The sequence below is a fragment of the Theropithecus gelada genome, chromosome 20, assembly GCF_003255815.1.
Source record: "Theropithecus gelada isolate Dixy chromosome 20, Tgel_1.0, whole genome shotgun sequence".
Taxonomy (NCBI): Eukaryota; Metazoa; Chordata; class Mammalia; order Primates; family Cercopithecidae; genus Theropithecus; species Theropithecus gelada.
In genome coordinates, this window is record NC_037688.1 from 11,406,716 (window position 1) to 11,428,331 (window position 21,616).

The 21,616-nt window shown below is 37.7% G+C and overlaps 2 protein-coding genes across 14 annotated transcripts in view; one reads left to right on the top strand and one right to left on the bottom strand.

Annotated features, from left to right (window-relative positions):
- RPGRIP1L (RPGRIP1 like) overlaps positions 1-15,547 on the bottom strand; it is a 99,823-nt gene extending 84,276 nt beyond the window's left edge. For 2 of the 3 annotated variants that reach the window (XM_025369988.1, XM_025369987.1), the window contains exons 1-6: positions 15,200-15,547; positions 11,730-11,821; positions 9,751-9,895; positions 5,644-5,942; positions 1,476-1,578; positions 23-166 (exon numbers count right to left, since the gene is read on the bottom strand). In XM_025369988.1, the coding sequence (XP_025225773.1) occupies positions 23-166; positions 1,476-1,578; positions 5,644-5,942; positions 9,751-9,895; positions 11,730-11,814 (776 nt within the window). In that variant the 5' untranslated portion in view covers positions 11,815-11,821; positions 15,200-15,547. Of the gene's footprint in view, positions 1-22; positions 167-1,475; positions 1,579-5,643; positions 5,943-8,431; positions 9,054-9,750; positions 9,896-11,729; positions 11,822-15,199 lie in introns of those variants that run through there. The other variant, XM_025369989.1, reaches the window with a different exon arrangement.
- The window catches only part of FTO (FTO, alpha-ketoglutarate dependent dioxygenase), a 413,322-nt gene continuing 407,065 nt past the window's right edge, over positions 15,360-21,616 (top strand). For all 11 annotated transcript variants that reach the window (XM_025369992.1, XM_025369991.1, XM_025369998.1 and 8 more), the window contains exon 1: positions 15,360-15,629. In XM_025369992.1, coding sequence (XP_025225777.1) covers positions 15,585-15,629 — 45 coding nt within the window. In that variant the 5' untranslated portion in view covers positions 15,360-15,584. The remainder of the gene's footprint in view (positions 15,630-21,616) is intronic.

Below are 21,616 nucleotides of genomic sequence, written 5' to 3' on the forward strand. Positions count from 1 at the left end.
TGATATTTCTGTTTTAACATACCTTTGATCTGTAGCTTGCTGTTCTCGAAGCTGAAGAAGAGATAACTCAATTTCATTTTCTTTTCTCCTCAACTGAGTTTTCAGGATCTCAGCCAAGTGCTCTAACTCCTCTATCTGGTCTCTTTGTGACTGAATAACATTTTCCCTGAAATAAATGGCCTTTGTAAGAACTTGTAGTTTGAGGAAAAATTTTCAGTAGTTAAGATCAGTGCAAAGACAGTTCTTCATGAAAAAGAGCAAGCAGAAGTTAAAAAATTTAGCTTAAGTGCCTCTGCACACAGTGAAATAGTAGCAGATTAAATGTGATGATTTGGAAATACATATAGAACAATACAAGATACTGCTTTTTATGATAAGGTCCTAGGCAATGGATTGGACTTTGCTTTGATTCAATTAAGTAAGTATTTATTGTGCAGTACACCTACTATGTATGCCACAATCTGGTCTTCAGAATATTTATAAGCCTTTGTTCTTTCATATATGCACATCTGCTTATAACACCCAAATTAACACTTCAGAGAGAGGTGGCAGGAAATTTGCCAAGTATAACTTAGTGGTCTCTGGCATGCATTTATGCCAGACTCTATCATGTCTGGCAGCATCATACCGTAATGAGCCTCAGGAACTGGTATAAACGTTGGCTTTTCAGGTGATCATCAGGTAACAAGATTATGTCTAGTCTTTTATTTTCCTGCAGGCTAATCAGTGCCGTAATCGCTACTTAAAATATTCAAAAGGAAACATTTGAAGACCACATTATTCTTAAGCAACTATCTTAAATAGGATACTGTGTGCCATGTTTTCCTTTCTCATGAAGTATTGTTACTTTTTGATGATCAAGGTGAAGGCTTAAAGTGGAACCTTACCTTCATTTGTGTGACTCACAGACACTGAAACCATGAGGCTTGGATTAACTAGAAAAGTAAGCTAAATATGGTAGAAGTAACTTTTTTGAAACCATGACATGATGAAGAATGCAGTGCCATAGACTCACACAAAAACAAAATCTGAAATCCATATGTATCTGATAACTCCAAACTTTTATGCCACTCCCCAATTCTTTATTTTTTTTTTAACCAACAAAAGGGCTAATTGATTCAGGATCTAAAAAAATTACCTGTGATTTTCTGGGAATAAAAATGTTGCCTCTAAATCTTACACTATTCTAATTGACTAGACTTTATGCCATTCCTCTGAGGGTAAAATTATAATAAAGAAGACTATTCCATAAATCCTTCCATTGAGGCAGCTGGATAAGTTCTTCATTTTCCTCATTTTTCTGAGAACATGTTATAAAATATCTGTTGTTACCCTACAGAACATAGCTGTATTTCAGTGGAGCAAACTGTTTATATGTAGCCCAGTTTGGTTTAAAATAAAAGAAAGGGAAGGATTAAAAAAAGACATTATCAATAACCAAAGTTCTCAAATGACCACAAAAAAAGAACACATACAAATTTCTTATTTCTCCTCTGGCTTCTTCAAGTAAAGTGTTGCCATATTTTGTAAACATGGGATGTAGAGTTTCTGCTACATCTACATCTTGGAATCTTATACCTAAAAACAAAGTAATAAAATACGATTATAGAATTGAAGTTAGAAAAGAAGGATCTTTGATTTGCTATAATAAGGATATTTATAATAAAATCTTATTAAGTATTAAGAGGTATGTGTTTTATAGTACACAGAATTATAAATACACTGCCAAAGGGAATATATGATCTCAGCCACTAGAAGGCATTAAATAAAACACAGCAGCAAGTATTGCTCATTTTGCAAATCTACTGTAGAAATCAAATTACCTAGAAATAATTTTATTCAACTTAAGATTTAGACTCCTGCAGTAATTTCTGAAATAAATCACTCTTCTATCCAAGTTTTAACAATGTAAATAGGTTATAAAAGCTTGATATTTCCCCAGTGCTTGTGATAAGGTTTTTTTTTTTTTAAATTACTCATTTATATTCCTTGCCCTTAAATGTTTAAGTAAAAATGTTTTCTGCATTTTGATTTATTCCAACCCAATAAGAAAATCCCTATTTATGAAAAGGTACTTTGAGAATGGATCATCACTAGAATTCCTTTAAATAAAACATTTCCCTGTTGCACTTAAAATATTTTTTTCTTATAGAAATAATTATGTACAATTTTACAGAGACAGTCCCATTGTTATTCTTAATTATGTGAGTTATTTTACATTTATAGAATAAATACTAGAGTTTAAGGTAGATAAAGCATCACAGATGATTAAGATTTTTAAATGGAGAACAAAACAACAAATTTATTCTCTTTAGAAAAGTTAACTTTCTAAAAGTGAGATTTAATTGCTCTGCATATTCTCAGTAAAGAGAAAATTTAAAAAAAAGAGAATTTTAATAAGAATAATGGAACTATTACTTGCTCTTTCCAAAGCAGTCAATACCTATTGCTGTAATCCTGAAAAATAGAAAAGGCTCTCCCTAAAACATTAAAATAGTTTACTGTGTTAGAATTTGCCAATTATATTATTTTGGCAGTAATGCTAATTCTTACACTTTTCCTACATACATCATGAAAAAATTCAACATTACTAGTGGAAATAAAAAATACTCAAAACATATCTTAAAACTTACAGTCTCATGTTGATTTGCCAATGGTCATATATCTATCTATCTATCTATACATATAACCTTTTAAAGATTGATACATAATAATATTTGTACATATTGGTGGGGTACATGTGGTATTTTGATGCATGTATACAATGTGTAATGATCAAATCAGGGTATTTAGGATATTTATCACCTTGATCACTTATCATTTGTGTTGGGAATATTTCAAATCTCTTCTGGTTATTTTTGAAATATTCAGTATGCTGTTGTTGCCTATAGACACTCTACTGTGCTATAAAACACTAGAACTTTTAATCTATCTAACTGTATCTATGTGCCCATTAATCAACCTCTTTTCATCCTCCCCAGTGCCCCATACTCTTCCCAGCCTCTAGTAACTATCATTCTACTCTCCACCAATGGTTACATTTAAAAACCTTTGCTTTACAAAGATCTCTGTTCCATTGGTTCCTCACAATAAGTATTGTTGCTATATTACATTGATCACACATTTAGCCAGTGCTTTCCATCCTTTATCCTGACAAGGCACAAACAGAAAACAGTAGTATTTGTACAGCAGCTTGATGGTAAAGGCTGCTTGTGGCCAGAGAGGGGTTTTAGGGTTCTTAGCCAGCCATCCCAGGCTGAGATATTTTCTTGACAAGTCTGGCCTGTCTCAGCCTCAAAGGTGGTCCTGAAGAGCCTGTTAAGGTGTCAGTTTTGGTAATGATGCTTCAGGTTTACTCATAAAGACTGATTAAGAAAGTATTCATCACTACTTAATGTTTTGTGTCACTTCCATGTCCTGAACTCTATCCTGAACAGTGAGAAAGGTCTGAATCACCAACAGAGTACAAATGTAAGCAGAAATTTAAACTATGTAGTCATGTTTTTAAGAGTCTGCTGATCTGTGGCTCTTAATTTCGCTATAGGGAGGAACTTCCAGCAAACTCTCCTGTCTGAACAGCAATTTATAGCACTAGATTAGCTTGCCATTTTAATTAACATTGACAATATTATGATTTTATCAAAGAGAAAGTCAAAACTTACAAAGCATGAATAATACAGAAACAAAACTTTGTGTTTTTTGTGTTAAGTGAACTAATAAAACTTCAGTTTAGATTTAATGTAAAATCTGGGCATTAGACTTATTTATTTATTTATTTTTGAGACCGAGTCTCCTCTGTCACCCAAGCTGGAGTGCAATGGCGCAATCTCGGCTCACTGCAACCTCTGCCTCCCGGGTTCAAGCGATTCTCCTGACCCAGCTTCCTGAGTAGCTGGGATTACAGGCGCGTGCTACCAAGCCCAGATAATTTTTTTAATTTTTAGTAGAGACGGGGTTTCACTGTGTTGGCCAGGATGGTCTCGATCTCCTGACCTTGTGATCCGCCCGCCTTGACCTCCCAAAGTGCTGGGATTATAGGCGTGAGTCACTGCACCTGGCCTAGACTTACTTATTTTTAGAGACAGTGTCTCACTATATTACCCAGGCTGGACTCAAACTCCTGGGCTCAAGTAATCCTCCCACCTCAGCTTCTCGAGGACTTTAGGTGTATGCCATTGTGCCTAGTGTGAACATTATTTTTATTTAGTATAAAAGGTCTTGCAGACTTTAGAGATCATCTTGCCCAGTTCCAGTTCCAGATGGCAAAACTAAGGTTCAGAGAGGATAGGTCACTTTAAAGGTAAAATATATTATTGTGGGAGCTACCATCTCCTGATCTCTTATCCAAGCTGTATTATTATCACTCCATTTTATACATGGGGAAAATGAGGCTGAGGTCAGTATTATCTTCCATGTAAAAAAGTTAAGCAGTGGCAGAATGTACTTTCTGATTTATAATTCATTATGCTTACTTTAGTTGTATTCAGAGTCTATTGCCAATCTCACATAGCTAGGAGTAGCCAAGCCCTTTCATCCTGCAGCTGCCTCCTGCCTGTGTGGAGGCCTTATTGACTTCAAAGGAACTCTATCTAGCGAAAAGATAGTGTTAACATTTTGGCTTGGAGAGCAAACTACAACAAATTTTTCTCCCTTTCTGTTCATGGTTTTTTTTGTTTTGTTTTGTTTTAATTCTTCAAAGAATTTAAACTAAAGTTTTACATGCTACTTTATATCCCTAAAAATGTTTGGTCTTTATGTAAAGTATATTGCAAACAAAAACCAATTAGAACTAAAACCTAATTTCTTCTCCTAGTAGTTGAGATTTTAAAAATGTTACTTAAGATATTTATTGAATTGTGGTTCCATTATAACAAAGTTTCTCTGTGGGTGAAGAGAACTGAAAATTTTTATTAGAAATATTTATGTTCTATATTGAGTCTTGTCTACACAATTGAATTACTTTGCAACTTGGGTACATTTTAGGTTATTAATTTTTAAAGTGAATAAAGTGATTGGCCTATGATCATTTTTAGAGATGGAAGAGACCTTTATCGTCACTTGTTTCAAGGCTTTTACTTTACATGTAAAGAAAACTCAGGGTCACAGTGATTAGGAGGCTTGTCTAAGGTCACCAGCTAGTAAGTGGAGAAATAAGGACTCAACTTTTTAAACCCCTAGTTACACGCACATGCCACTGCCATGCTACTGCCGTCCAGTGAGAAAGATTTCAATACTTTTGCAAATTTTCGAAATGATCTTTGGATGAAGAACTTAAATGTGATCATTCAATACAGTAAATGTGGTCATATGTAAGCAAACTAGTTGGTTTCTCTACCTGCCTGAGTACAGTGTATTTAACCAACCCAAACTCAATTCAACTCATTTTACTTAGTTTCATACATGTCTCTTACGTTAAGGTTATGCAGAATGTTTTTACTAAATACATTTGAGACTGATATAGTGATCCTTAAATAATCTTCTTTGACAATATTATTTTATCAAAGAGAAAGTCAAAAATTATTTTTCTCTTCCTAAAGACGCTTAAAAGCATGAATAACACAGAAGTAAAACTTTGTATGTTTTTTTTGTTGTTAAACAATCCAATAAGACTTCAGTTTAGATTTAATGTAAGCTTTGTTTTACCTTTCCTGGGGCATTCCTGTAAGCCTGCATTTTCATTTGCTTTTCTACGTCCAGTGTTAATACGAGATTGTACATTATTGTATGGAGTTTGCCTGTAACCCTGGGTTTGAAGTTGCTGTTTGGCTGAAATCAGTCTGTTTTTGAGGGCTTCATTTTGTCTTTCAAGCTCATGAACTTTCTCTTGCAGCTGCTCAATCATTTCTTCCATTTCCACATCTCGTCCGAGCCGCTTGGGGCCGCCACCAACCCGCTCATATCTTTTCTTGTCATTAACTAGCCGTATTAACTTGGTGGCCATTCTGGGGAAATAATAAAAAGATGAAAAGGAATGTGAGAAGTCAGCATAAAATGCATTCTGTTGAAAGGAACATAATCACTGTGAAGACTTCAGTGCAGAACCTGAATAATAAATTTCAGGTTTTGATGTAACTATTACTGCCTGTGAAGAATCCTTTGATGATAATTGAAACCACTGGGCAACAATCTGCTTTATAGCACTGACAAATAACAGTTTCCTAAGGCTTATCATTTAAGGTTAGTAAAGAGAGGACACATATTTACTCCATATGTTCCTGAAATGCAATTTTTAACGCATGACCTTATATAGGAATGCTGTATGCAGTTGAGTGTAGTTACAGATTGTGGATGTGGTGGGTTATATCTGCAATCCACAGTAAGTTAAAACTTTTGAAAAGTGTGTTAAGACTGTGCAGCATTTAGGTAATATATTGTTTTCAGTTTCTCCAGGATTAAGACACACTATAAATACAAAAATGTTAGAATGCATAAATGCACACATATAAAGCCCAATGAAAAATCCAAAGGAAACCAAAATGCACCAATAAATGTTGCTTAGTGCTCAAGAAACACTTGTGTTTAATGGTAAAAAATAATTAGATGCAAAAGCATCATTTTAATGCTATCTTTAAATTTGGACATAAATTGTGCTTTTGACATATCAGGAGTTTATACCCTTGATTCTTTTAAGTTTTGATAAAAACTGGTTAGAAAGAACAAAAGACAGAAAGGGCACATGGGGGTGATGTAATATACATGTACGGAAAACATGCCTGACAGTGAATGGAAAAATCTTGGCAGGACAAGAAAGAAAAGGTGGCTTTGATGAGAGACACAAGTTCAAGACTTTACAAAATTGGTCGCACATCTTCAATAGCCGATTCTAGTTTATAGTGAATCTATTTTTATAAAGACCCAGACAGGAGATTGAAAATAAAACACACTTCATTTTTCTTTAAATGGGTTTTGCTTTATTTTAGCATGGTTATGGACAGAAGCTTTTACTTAAGGGAACAAAAGTGAAATAAAAAAATCCTTAATAGCTTTGGGATGTCACAGAACAACCTTTTTTCTGCCCTAAGCGGAGTCCGCTGTAAATGCGGTAGTAATACATGTCTATCTACACTTCTGGCTACTCGGCCTACAGCATGTGGCATCAGGGAGAGCTATGCATAACATAATCAGTTAAGATTGTTTTCTCCTTCCCTGGAGGCACATCCATTAAGCATGCTTTATAAAGGATATAGGATAATAAAAACCAAGATCCAAGAGTACCACAAACACTCTAGTAAAATAATCAATGGATTAGTTCCTTTTCCACCTAATTCTGAGAATGATATATCACTGGGAAATTTGGCCAGGTATCACAGTCCAAGAGGGCCACACACCCTACCTAGTCCTTTAATGAGTTTAGGGTCCTAAGCCCCACCCAATGGCCTGTGCATAAAAGTAAGGTTGTCATACAATTGAGATGTCAACCTAAATATCTGAATTTTCTGTTACAGACAGACTTTCACACAGAGATATAGATTACATTCAAAAGAAAGACACAGATTTAATGTAAAAAGGCAGTTAACAACCAGAGAAAAATAAACGACCCTAATTTTTAAGGCAGGAAAAGCACATCAATAGGGGATCTTTAAATTCTTCAAATGATGCTCAAATAAACTTTGTCAAGAAACATGATTTCATGTGTTTGTCTCGTAATAGCCATACATTCCATTTGTTGGATTTGATTATTTTATCATATTAATGAATCATACGTGATCTGGCAAAGTCTGAGTGCTTATTTAAAAAGGTAGTTTTGGCTAGACGCGGTGGCTCACGGCTGTAATCCCAACACTTTGGGAGGCCAAGGTGGGCGGATCACCTGAGGTCAGGAGTTCATTTGAGACCAGCCTGGCCAACATGGTGAAACCCTGTCTCTACTAAAACATAAAAATTAGCTGGGTGTGGTGGCAGGCACCTGTGATCCCAGCTACTTGGGAGGCTGAGGCAGGAGAATTGCTTGAACATGGCAGGCAGAGGTTGCAGTGAGCTGAGATCGTGCCACTGCACTCCAGCCTGGGCAACAGAGTAAGACTTCCTTTCAAAAAATAAAAAATAAAAATAAAAAAATAAAAAATAAAAAGGTAGTTTATAAAATCTACATTTACAGAAAATAATAATATTTACTTTTTTTTTTTTGAGACAAAGTTTCGCTCTTATTGCCCAAGCTGGAGTCCAATGGCATGATCTCGGTTCTCTGCAACCTCCGCCTCCCGGGTTCAAGTGATTCTCCTGCCTCAGCCTCTGACTAGTTAGGATTACAGGCTTGCGCCACCACGCCCGGCTAATTTTTTGTATTTTTAGTAGAAATGGGGTTTCACCATGTTAGCCAGGCTGGTCTCGAACTCCTGATCTCAAGTGATCCGCCCATCTCAGCCTCCCAAAGTGTTGGGATTACAGGCGTGAGCCACTGCGCCCGGCCTATTTACTTCTTAAGGATAAATTTAAAGACAGTTCTACCCATGTATCTAGGTCACAGTCCGCGGTGTGAGATTGAGAGGAATTTAGAGCTTTTGGGTCATACTGTTCATTGGATCATTACTCTCATAGCTAAGTAAAATAAACTTCCAGGAGGTTAAAGGGCTTGAACATACCATAGGCTAGTGGCAGAGAGATAACAGAATGCATACATACAACTTGATTCCTAGATCAGTCCTTTTCCCATTAAACTACATGGCTCATTATTAAGTTGTTTTTTATTTTCTGGCTATGACAAATTACTAATGAGGTCAAATATGTGAATTCAATTCTTTTACTGACCAATTAGGTTTACAAAGAAAAAAAATTGTTAGGTGGTCATAACCGACTACATGCCTCTTTCTGACTGGCTGATGTGTGTGGGATAATGGTCAGAAAAGGAATCAGGCAAGTAAGTCACAAATCTTGAAAACAGCCCTCATCATGACTAAAACCCAACTCAAAGTAAAAGGCTTGCACATAGCAGGTCAGTGGGTTGTTAAAGTCCACAGAGTAGAAACTGAACTGGAACCACCTCCTCAGGATGAAATCTAAGCAGAAAAACCCTATTTTCATTCTTCAATGGCTGTCTCACCTTTTCTTTGAACCTAGAACATAAATATGAATACAGACCTGCTCATGATTACACATCTGAACACACTTTGTTTTTAATGCCGTCCCTTCAGAAGATAGGCACAGCATTTCTGAATAAAAAAGAATGAAAGAGTATCTACTCTTCAGAAATCATTTTTGCCAAGATTTTTTGCACATAAATCAAAAGTGACAATACTGTTTCTTCAGAAACAGTAGAGACTCTTTGAAATCAATATAGAATCTAGTATAACCCAAGCAAAGTTAAATACGTTCCAGAGACTGAAGTGATGTTTTCATTAGTGAACCCCAAATCTTAAGGGAACGTGCATTCTAACAAGTTAGAATAGTTAGTTACTTTTTTAAACTTTCATTTTAAAATCAAGACATTTAAAACACAGATGCTTTGGCCATTTGCTTATTAAACTATAAATATTAAACCAAAAGTTATTTATAGATATGATATACTCCTGGCACTCTTAGCTATTAGCTTTTCTCTTTTAAACAGCAAATTCAGACATAATAAACACTCATTATCTTTTTGGTTTATTATTCTAGTTTGCAAGATTTTCCATTTTTAAAAATTGTACTTATTTACATCCTGCCTTGTTCCAAAAAAGATTCAAGGTGGGGTTTTCAATTAAGTTTATAAAATACCATACCCTTCAAATTTTACTGAGTCAAGAAAAAAAGCTAAAAGCTTTTTATCATAACCTTTTAATTTTATCCTCTTGCTTGCGGGCATGCTGTTTAAGTAAAATGTTCTCATCATGCAAACGCAAAAATCTGTCTTCCAGTTCCTCACGACTGACACGTGACACTGCCTGGCGAGACTTCATTGTCCGTGTTGTTGAAGCTTCTGCAAAAATGCCAAGATAATTAATTGTGAGGTTACTTAAAATAGTCTCTAAAAACTCTTGATATTAATATCACCTCTGATGCACTAATCTTAGATTTTTTCCTTTGGGACCTACAGTTAAGATTGCTTTAGAAAATGCTGTAGTATTGTTTACATCAATTATTTAAGGTAAGAGTAAAAATCTTTGCTATTAATACTTTACATACAGTACTAGGAATTTGAACAACAATAGTATCCATTCAAAAATGTATTCAAGTAGCCATTCTTTAAGAATATAAGACGGAATTCTGATTCAATAAAGACGTTTGAATTTACATGCTGAATGTTGTGACAACTAAGAGAGTATCTGAAAGTTATTTTTTTACAAAGGCAAGAGTAAGAGTAATTTGGTAAACATATTATGACTAAGATATTTTTTTGCACTATGGGTGTTTTAGAAAACAAACTATAAAAGTTGTAAGATCAAATCAAAAAACCCCTAAATTTAAAAATTATTATTTAAAAGCTTCACAAATAATTTCTCTATATACTACCTTATATAAATTTTAAGAATGTTTATACTCTTTAGCATGCATATATGATATCTTTTTACAGACGCTTAAATTTGGTATTTTCCATAACATTGTGAAGTAGGTCGATTTCCAACAATTCTCCAAGAGAAACAAAGAACAAACTGATAGAGACTAAGGTCCTGTGATAGGTTACTGAGGACAAGAATTGAACTCACAGAGTATCAAAACCCAATAAACTGCTTTGCACACTTAAAATTTATTTGTATTTTAATACCTGGTGCTCCCTGAAAGATCTGCAAAGCAAAGCTTACACATACTTTTTACTTTTAACAATAAAATATGTGTAGCCAAAAATTAGCTGGGCGTGGTGGCGCATGCCTGTAAACCCAGCTACACAGCGGGCTGAGGCAGGAGAATCGCTTAAACCTGGGAGGCGGAGGTTGCAATGAGTGGAGATCCTGCCACTGCACTCCAGCTTGGGTGACAGAGTGAGACTTCATCTCAAAAAAAAAAAAAAAAATTCTGTGTAGCCAAATTTTATCTTTTTCAATAAACAATACATTGACCACTTTTCTGGTTTTCACAGTGGCCATTTACACTGCTCTGATTAAAAAGTGTACGTAGATTCCTAAATGGAATGTATCTTAAATCCCTAGCCTTCTCAGGCTAGAGGGGGATTTCACATTTTCTATGAGCTGTTGATAATTGATACATGCATGACAGCATAGCTGACACAATGAACAAACAAAGATAAACACAGCTCTCTGTTCTAAATTGTTCTTTAATGTGGTGCTTTTCTTTCTCAATTTGAAAGTGCTTTTTAGCTCTATAGCAACTACTAAGTGATAAAAGGATAAAGAAAACCTTTAATCCATATTAATTTGATAAAAAAGTCACTATCATGTGAGATATTCTACTTCAAAGGCAAAACACTTAAAATATGGCCTTTCCTCCCATATAAAATTTAAACACAAAGAAATGTTTTAATACTGAATATAATTTAAACCAGGCAATTCGGTTTGGAGGCTTGATACTCTCTATGTAGTTTCTACTGATGTAAGGAATTTTAAAAAGATGATTTATGTTAATTTTTTATCAGAACAGAGGGGGGATTGTACATTTTCTATGAGCTATTGATAATTGACGCATGTAGTAAAATACCATATGTGTTCTAAACTCTCCATCTTTTTGTTTAGTACAATCAAGGACTATATAGTTACTTAAATGGTTTGGGTTGTATGAGTATCAGAAATACTTTAAATTAAAAGTAAAGAAGTCAGTGATCAAAGTTCATAACTGTAATAAATAACAGCTGGCCATACCTTGTAACCCTCCCATTCCAAAGAGGTTTAGACCTGTATCTTTCACAGGCAAGTCTCCTGCAGTCTCATCAGTTGGACCAGACATGGCCTAGCTGTGGAAAAAAGAAAATTCAAATAAACTCTTTCCAAGTTATTACATTAACTATGCAATGGAATGAATCAAATAAAATGAAAAAGGGACTAGAACTTTAATGGGCATCTTATTGTCCATATGTGCTGCTTGGAGAAGATGAAAGCTTCTACTCTAAAAGTACTACTACATTCAATCATGGAGACAGTGTTCCTTTCAACAGTATATATCCTACAGTTTGCTTAGGAAATGAGGTAAGATTATCATTTAAGAAATACCTCCTCTCCATCCCTTTCCTCTCCCCAGCCTCCAAAAGAGAGCAGGTATCTTAGAAAAAACTCAAGTCAGGAACTTGATTCAAATGGTTGCTCTATCATTAACGAACTAGTCAAGCCACCTAAACTCTCTGAGTTTCAGTCTCTCAGCTTTAAAAAGGAGAAAATAATACCTATCTCAGAGTTATTCTAAGGGTAAATGGGATGAGTAAAGTAAAAGCACTGATCACATGTGCCTGGGATGTCAATATTACTCAAATATTAATTGTCTGCTTGATGCACAAATGAGTGGGCAGTTCCAAGTTTTGTGAAAGAGGTTTCGTTGCATAAATTTACCAACTGGTTTAGGTTTTTTTTGTGTGTGTGTCTTGCCTTTGTTGCCATGAGGCTTAGGTTCCGCCCAGAGTTCAACTACTTCAACATATAGGCTGTCTAGCTAATTCTGGTATTTTTATAGTTTCTATTCTTTACAGAAATGCACCACAGTAGCTTTCTTTTGAATGTGGATATGAGTGGTCCACACAGTATCTAGTATGCAAAAATAAAGGATTTTATATTTTCATTTCAATCTACCTAGTAAGCTAAATGCAAACTGTGAATGAAGATACTCTAAAGGGCAGAGTTCTTAAGCTCTAGGATATTGGTTCTAGAATGTAAAGACCAAGAGAGTAGCAAGTTTCATTGTCTTGTTCACCTCTGTACTCTTTGAGGCTAGCATAAAGCTTAGTGCATTCTGAGAGCAGGCATTCATTAAATAGTTGTTGAGTGAGTGAATGGAGTCCGTGGGGTTTCAGGGTCTGTGAACCCAGAGATGGTTTACCAAATTTTGTATGTATATGTATATATATAATATCTTTTAAGGAGGGTTCATAACTTTTATTATAACTCACAAATGGTGGAGAACCATTGCATTTTGCTGTTACAGAAACAGCTAACAGACAAATCCTTGGGAGATCATCTACTTCTTTTGGAAGTACTGCTATAGAAAAGGTCAATTTTTAGGATCCTGTTGACACACAGGCCCATGTACGAAAATGATTAGTTTTCCATGACAGAATTAAGGTCACTTTAAAAATAATGAGAATGATGATAATGATGATGATGATGTTGATGGTGTTAACATTCATTGAATGCTTATTATGTGCCAGGTACTGTTCTAAGTGCTCTGTTATAGGAATTAATGAAGTGTCTCGCCATATCCTTGTGAGGTTGTTACTCAAATGATTACCGCTTTACAAATGAGGAAGCTGAGACACAGATTAGTTAACTAAGGTAGTAGTTGGAAGTATTAATAGTTGTGTCTGAGCCGGGCGCGGTGGCTCACGCCTGTAATCCCTGCACTTTGGGAGGCCGAGGCGGGCGGATCACGAGGTCAGGAGATCGAGACCATCCTGGCTAACAAGGTGAAACCCCGTCTCTACTAAAATACAAAAAATTAGCCGGGCGCGGTGGCGGCGCCTGTAGTCCCAGCTACTCGGGAGGCTGAGGCAGGAGAATGGCGCGAACCCGGGAGGCGGAGCTTGCAGTGAGCCGAGATGGTGCCACTGCACTCCAGCCTGGGGGACAGAGTGAAGACTCCGCCTCAAAAAAAAAAAAAAAATAGTTGTGTCTGGTGATATTTTTGGTTGTCACAACAAGGAAGGGGGATGCTACTGGTATCTAGTGAGTAGAGGCCAGGGATGATGTTAAATATCTTACAGTGCTTAGGAGACATAATAATGAATTATCCAGCCCAAAATGTTAATAATAGTGTGGAAGCTGAGTAATCCTGCACAACGCTGCAATGCCTCTCCAACACCATCTCGTGTTATCCTTCTTTGCTCAGTATGCTTCACCTACATTATTCTTTACTTTCCTCGAACCCCCCACACCCTTGTGTACTCAAGGCCTTTGTATTAGCTGGCTCCTCAGTCTTTGGAGTTCAGCTCACTTCCTCAGACAGGCTTTCCCTGACCATCCTATGTTAGAGTGATCTTCCTTACATTTCTTCACTGTTTATTTCTTTTCTTTTCTTCTTTTTTTTGAGACACGGTTTTGTTCTGTTGTCTGGGCTGGCCTGGCATTCATGGGTTCAAGTGATCCTCCCACCTCACCCTCCCAAGTAGCTGGAACTACAGGTGCGTGCCACCACGCCTGGCTTGTTTCTCTTATAGCAACAGTCTCTATCTGAAATTATCAAATAAATTATTGTTTGTCTCCATGAAAAAGGGATAAACATCTTGAGATGGGTATTAGTCTTGTTCACAGCTGTTCAGGAACAGTGCCTGGTACAGGGTAGGAACCGACATTAATATATATTGAATGATTGGCTGGGCGCGGTGGCTCACACCTGTAATCCCAGCACTTTGCGAGGCCGAGACGGGTGGATGACTTAAGCTCAGGAGTTCGAGACCAGCCTGGCCAACATGGTGAAACTCCGTCTGTACTAAAAATACAAAAATTCGCTGGGTGTGGTGGCGCACGCCTGTAATCCCAGCTACTCGGGAGGCTGAGGCAGGAGAATCGCTTGAACCTGGGAGGAGGAGGTTGCAGTAAGCTGAGGTCTTACCACTCCACTCCAGCCTGGGCGACAGAGCAAGAACCTGTCACACACACACACACACAAAAGAATAAAGAAAAAATATTTATTTGAATGAATAAATGAATACCAGGCACTGAGATTAAAATGGCAAGCAAAATCCCCGCCTTTATGAAGCTAGCAAGTTATGGAGGTAATCAGATGATAAACAAATAATATATAATTAAGCAAACAATAGAACACTCAGGAGTTTTAGGGTCAACCAACAAATTCCTAATCCAGGGCAAATGAGCAAACTGTGTTAGGGACCTACAACTTGCAGGATCTGGATAGAGATGGCAATTAGCAGCATCAACTCTCACCTTCATGGCTGGGACACATTTCAGGTTGGTCCTGGATGTGAGGATAAAGGGCGGGCTGTGATTCAGGCCTGAGGATGTGGAGGTGTCTCGGGCTGGGCTGCTTTCACGCGAGCAGAACTCCAGGGCCAACTCCAGGGCCTTCTCCAGACCGCAGAGCGGACCCTAGGACCCTGGCCCGCGCTGCAGTGGGGAGGGTCCGCAACCTCCACCCACCCCCATGCTCTCGCATCCTCCCGAGTACTCACCGCTCCACTGGCCTTGCAGCTAGCTACCGTTGCTATAGCGCCGACAGCGTGGCGGGCGGCTGGCCGAGAGGAGCACGGGAGAAACATGGTAGGCACCCGTTGCCTCCTGGGAAATGTAGTTCTCCTTGGACTCCAGCCTGTTTGCTCGCGGTGTAGAGGACTACGCTCTTCCAGCTGTCGGACCTGGGAAATTCTCCTGTTCTAAATCCCGAGGCACTTGCGAGCGTCGCCGCGGTGCATTCTGGGAGTTGTAGTTTTCTCCTCTCTGAGGGAGAATGGCCCCGGACGGGAGCAGGACGCTGAGAGAACTACATGCAGGAGGCGGGGTCCAGGGCGAGGGGATCGCTACGCAGCTTGCGGTGGCGAACGCGGCTTTAGTGGCAGCATGAAGCGCACCCCGACCGCCGAGGAACGAGAGCGCGAAGCTAAGGTATGTGGGGCTCCCGGGGCTTGGGGATCTTCGTGCGCTGTGAGCTAGTATCAGGGAACCGGAAGGGCTTGGTTTGGTGGCGAGCGGATTCACAGTGTTAAGCTAAGGGATGACAGGGCCTTGTCAGCAAGGGACCTGGAGACATTGGAGGGAGTGTTACAAATTCTTCTTCAGGATGCAGGCCAAGTCTTGTTGGATCGGCTCAAAAATGAGAAGCAGGATACCCATTTCCTTGTCCTTCCTCTGCACCTATTCCTTGGTTAAATTTGTAGCCATCTCTGTGCCTCAGTTTACCGGATTCTCAGGTGACTGTGATCATACCAGCTGTGCTTTCTCATAATGGTCTCTGAGGACTGAGATCGTCTTAGATGAAATATCTGTGCGGTCAGCTGTGTTTCTTTGGAACAATTGTCTCAGTGACCGGCTGATAACAGTTTGTGTCTTTCAGCGCGCTGTGGATATGAATCTTTAACTACATTGCTCCTCTCTACCTTTGGTGTTCAGTTTCCGGTAGTTGCCATTCCATGGGATGACCATAATAATGGCAACAGCGATTTTAAAAAGCATTTACTGTGGGTCAGGCACTGAGTTAGGTGCATTATATTTAAATTTTTTCATATCATTGTCACAGCAGATTACAAGATAGGTATTTTACAGATGGAGTATAAACAACAGCCCTGCTTCACAGATGAAGAACTGAGACTCAGAAGCATTGAGTGTTTTCCTTTCTCTCATTCTCAAAGTCAGATCCTGTTGATTTGTCTACGTGTATTGGGAATCCGTCCACTTTTTTCTCCCACCTCCACTACCTTGGACCAAGCTACCATTATCTTTTTAATGGACTGTTGGAATAGCCTCTTGATTGGCCTATACTCACTCTACACCCTAACTTAACTCTTCTTCCACCTTCTCTCCCTTCCCCCAACTACCATTCTCTTCTGCACACCATAGAGTAAGATCTTCATGAAATGCAAATCTAATTATGTCCCTTTCCTTTCTCCTTACTCTGCCAACCACCTGTTTAAAAATATTCCATGGCTTTCTGTTGCTCTTAGGATAAAGACAAAACTGCACATTGCCTACAATATCCTGCGTGGTGTGGACCCTACCTGCTTTCACAACCCCATTGGACATGACACTCTGCTGTCTGCCTCCCAGTCACTTTGGCCTCTTAAAAGTCACTCTTCCCTGTACTTCATCTGGCTTCAGGGCCTTTGCACACTTTATCTGCTGCCTACTATATGTTAGGCAAATATTGGCAGTGAATATCAGTGTTAAATAACATAGACACAGTTCTTGCTTTCGTAGAATTTCATCTTACAAGTGAGTCTGTTTTAGGGCAGTGCACTTAAGGATTTAAAATTTAAAATCTGCTCTATATTGACTTGAGTTATCGCAGTATTTCATAAGGGACTGGAAGTTTTCATGCTTGAGTCTGCAAATGATGTGGATAATATACTAAAGATAAGCACAAAGAGGGTGACTCTTCTGCTTTAGTCTACACAGTGCACAGAAACAAATGTTGCCTCATGGTGTTGTGCACGATGTCTTTCTCATCTTTCAGGTTTATTTTTAAAGTAATTCATTTATTCTGTGAAGATTTATTGAGCACCTATTATTTGCCATACGTTGGGAGTATAATTTTGGCTAAAATAGAATCCCTGCATGAAAGGAGCTCTTACTCTATTGAAACCATAACTGTTGCCTGTGAGGTAGTTATTAATGTCATCTATATTTTAGAGATGTAGAAATTGAGACTTGTAGGTAAATCGTGACTTGCTCAAGGCCACTTTGTTGCTAAGTGGAACTAGCGCTCTGAGCCAGGTCTTCTGACTCCAAATTCAAGGCTTTTTCCATTTTCTGCTTGTGAAACATGTTGAATTAGTAGAGCAAGTTGTCTTCCTTTTTTCTTTAACAAATTTGCTCTTCATTTAAAATTTGTTTGCTTAATATTATTGGTTAGAACAAAGTATAAGTAGTTGTTTTAAATCTTAAATGTAAAATGTCCAATGGCTCATGAATTATTTTCTCTTTTTCTAATCAATTTTATTGAGGTATAATTTACATACAGTCATTTGCAACCATTTCTGTGTACAATCTGATGCCTTTTGACAAATGTATATACCTGCAAAACCACGACAATGGGAATAGCGAACATTTCTCTCCTTCTCAGTTCCCTCCCTCCACCTCGGCCCCCAAGCAACCACTGATATGTTTTTTGTCTCTGTAGATGCATCTGTATTTTCTAGATTTCATATAAGTGGAAGCATACAATGTATACTTTTGGGTCTTTTTTTTCATTCAGCGTAATGATTTTTTTTTTTTTTTAATAGAGATGGTGTCTTGCTATGTTGCCCAAGCTGGTCTGGAACTGCTGGGCTGAAGCCATCCTCCTGCCTCTGCTACCCAAAGTGTTGGGATTATAGGCGTGAGCCTCTGTGCCTGGTCAGCATAATGATTCTGAGATTAATCCATGGTGTTGTATGTATCAATAGTTTGTTCCTTTCTATTGCAGATTAGTGGCCCACTGTATGGAGATACCACATGTTGTTCATTCATTCACTTGTTGCTGGACCTTAGGATTGTTTCTGGTTTTGGACCCTTATGAAAAAAGCTGCTTTGACCATTCATGTAAGAGTCTTTCCGTTTTCATTTCTGTCGGGTAATGCCCAGGAGTAGAATTGCTTAGTTATAGGGGAGTTCTTTGTTTAACCTTATGAAGAAATTGTCAGTTTTCCAAAGTGATTTGGCCATTTGTTTTAGTTTCCTATGGCTGCTGCAACAAGTTACCACAAACTTGATGGGTTAAAACAACAGAAATTTATTCTCTTTCAGTCCTGGAGATGAGGCATTGAAATCAAGGTGTCAACAGGGCCATACTCCCTTTGAAGGACTCTAGGGGAAACTCCTTCCTTGCCTCTTCCAGCTTCTAGTGGTCCCTGGTGTTTCTTGGCTTGTGGTAGCATCACTTCATAACTTCTCTGCTTCCATCTTCACATGGCCGCCTTCTCTCTGTTTCTGTGTCTCAAATCTCTCTCTCCTTTCTCTTAAAAGGATGCCAGTTATTGGATTAGGACCCATCCTAAATCCAGGATGATCTTGAGGTCCTTAAGAGCCTCAACTTAATTACATTTGCAAGGACACTTTTTCCAAATAAGGTTACATTCACACTTGCCGGGTTTCTGGATTTGGACATACCTTTTTGGGGGATAATATTCAAATGCACTGCACCCTTTTACATTCTTACCAACTGTTGGTGGGAATGTAAAATGAGAGTTCTACTTGTTTCATATCCTTGCAATGCTTGTCAGTCTTTTACATTTTAACCATTCTAGTAGATGTGCAGTGATATTTGTGATTTTAATTTGCATTTCAGTGATGTCTAATGATGTTGCATATCTCTCTTTTTGTAAATCTTTATTGAGGTATAATTTACATACTGTAAAATTCACCTGTTTTCAGTGTAGGACTTAATGGTTGGTAGCATATTTGCAGAGTTGTGTAACTATCACCACAGTCTTATTTTAGAACAGTTCCCTTCCAGAAGAAACTGTATTCATTTGCAGTTATTTCCCAATTCTACTTCATCCCTAGGGAACCATGAATCTACTCTGTTCTTTAGATTTGCCTTTTCTGGACATTTTTGTATAGATGGACTCATACAATATGTGGTCTTTTATGTTCGGCTTCTTTCACCCAGGATGTTTTTGAGGTTCATCCATGTTACAGCATGTATTGGTACTTTGTTCCTTTTTATTACACAGTAGATAGAATTCCGGTGTCAGGCCGAGTGCAATGGCTCATGCCTGTAATCCCAGCACTTTGGGAGGCCAAGGCAGGTGGATCACCTGAAGTCAGGATAACTTAGATCAAGACCAGCTTGGCCAACATGGTGAAACCCTGTCTATACTAAAAATACAAAAATTAGCCAGGAGTGGTGGCACATGCCTGTAATTCTAGCTACTCAGGAGGCTGAGGCATGAGAGTCACCTAACCTGGCAGGCAGAGGTTGCAGAGAGCCCAGATTGTGCCACTGCATTCCAGCCTGGGTGACAGAGTGAGACTGTCTCAAAAAAAAAAAAAAAAAAAAGAATTCCAGTGTCAGGATACACCATGTTTTGTTTATCTCTTCACCAGTTGATGGACATTTGATTTGTTTCTACATTTTGACTATTATGAAAAATGCTACTGTGAACATTTGCACCCTAGTTTTTGTGTGGATGTGTTTTCATTCCTCCTGGGTAGATACCTAGGAGTGGAATTACTGGTCATATGGTAAATCTATGTTTAAAATTTTAAGAAACTGACAAACTGTTTACTTGTGTGGTTACACCATTTTACATTCCCCACTAGCCATTTTGAGGGTTACAATTTTGTCACATCCTTGTCAACACTTGTTATTGTCTGTCTTTTCTATTGTAGCCATCATAGTGGGTGTGAAGTGGTATCTCATCGTGGTTTGATTTGCATTTCTCTGATGGGTAATAATGTTATGCATCTTCGCATGTGCTTATTGGACATGTATATATCTTCTTTTATGAAGTATCTGTTCAAAATCTTTGCCCATTTTTTTGTTGGATTGTTTGTGTTCCTATTATTAAGTTTTATGAGTTCTTTATATTTTCTAGATATAAATCCTTTGTTTACTATGTGTGTTGCAAACGTTATCTTCCATTCATCTAGGTTACTTAATAGTTTTTAAGAAAGGTCCAATTTATCAATGTTCATTTTGATGATTCGTGCTTTTTGTGTCATGTCTATGCAATCTTTATCCCAAAGTCACAAAGATTTCTTGTTTGCTTTTCAAATTAAACTTTGTCATCTCCATAATGGGTACTTAGTTTTTATTTTTCTTTTCTCTTTGAAATAACTTAGACCGTAGTTTCTTCCTTGTGATTGCTTATGCTATAGACTTTTATGCTGTTTCCAAGTCTGGAGGGTGAATAAGAAGGTTGGACCAAATAGCTTCCTATGATTAACATTTATCTAACTTGTGTTCAGCGTATGAGAGTACTATATGGTATTCATGCATTTTTAAAATGAACTTTTCTTATAAGGCATATAGTAGAATAGTCCAGATTAGTATTTGATGGTTTGAGTTAGAACCATGGCGTCTACTATTTCCTTACTATTGGGATAGGGGATTCATACCATGTACCTCAGTTTCTCCAGTCATAAATGAGGTTAAGAATAGCTGCTTCTGTGGGTTGGTGTGAGGACCCAGTGTGATTAGGTCTAGCTGCTATCCCAGGAATAGAGTAGCATGCCCTTGCTTGAGTTTGGTGGCTTCAGGGTTCCTCTGCTGGGGTGGGGCTGGCCCTATGCATTTTTTCTCAGATGTTATAATTTATTATTTTGAATGATTTAAAACTTATTGAAGAGCAAGAGTAGAATCTAGAGCTCTCATAGACCTGTTGTCCATATTCACAGGTTAATATCTTGCTGTGTTCACTTGATTGCTCTCTCTCTCTTGCCATATATATCCATATGAACAATTATTTTTTTAATGAACCATTACAGAGTAAGTTGGAGACATCAGTCCTCTTTACCTCTAAATAGTTCAGCATATATGTCCTAAGAACATGGACATTCTCTTACATACAAATATAAACACAGTCAGTTGTTAATTTCAGAAAAAGTTAATGTTGATATAATGCCATTATTTCATCCAAAGTCCATATTCAAATTTTGCTAATTGTCCTAATAATGAATTTTATAACATGTTTTCCTGGTCCAGTTTCCATCTGGATCGCATGTTACCTTTCATTGTCAGGTCCCTTTGGTCCCTTCTCCTTTAATCTGGTGTCCTTTCATGTCCTTTAAATTGGTTCCTCATCCTTTTTCTTTCAAGACATTGACATTTGTGATGTGTGCAGGCTATTTTTTATTTATTTATTTAGTAGAATGGCCCTGTATTCTTATTTGTCTTATGTTTCCTTATGATTGGATTCAGATTTGGCTTTTTTTTTTTTTTTTTTTTTTTTTTT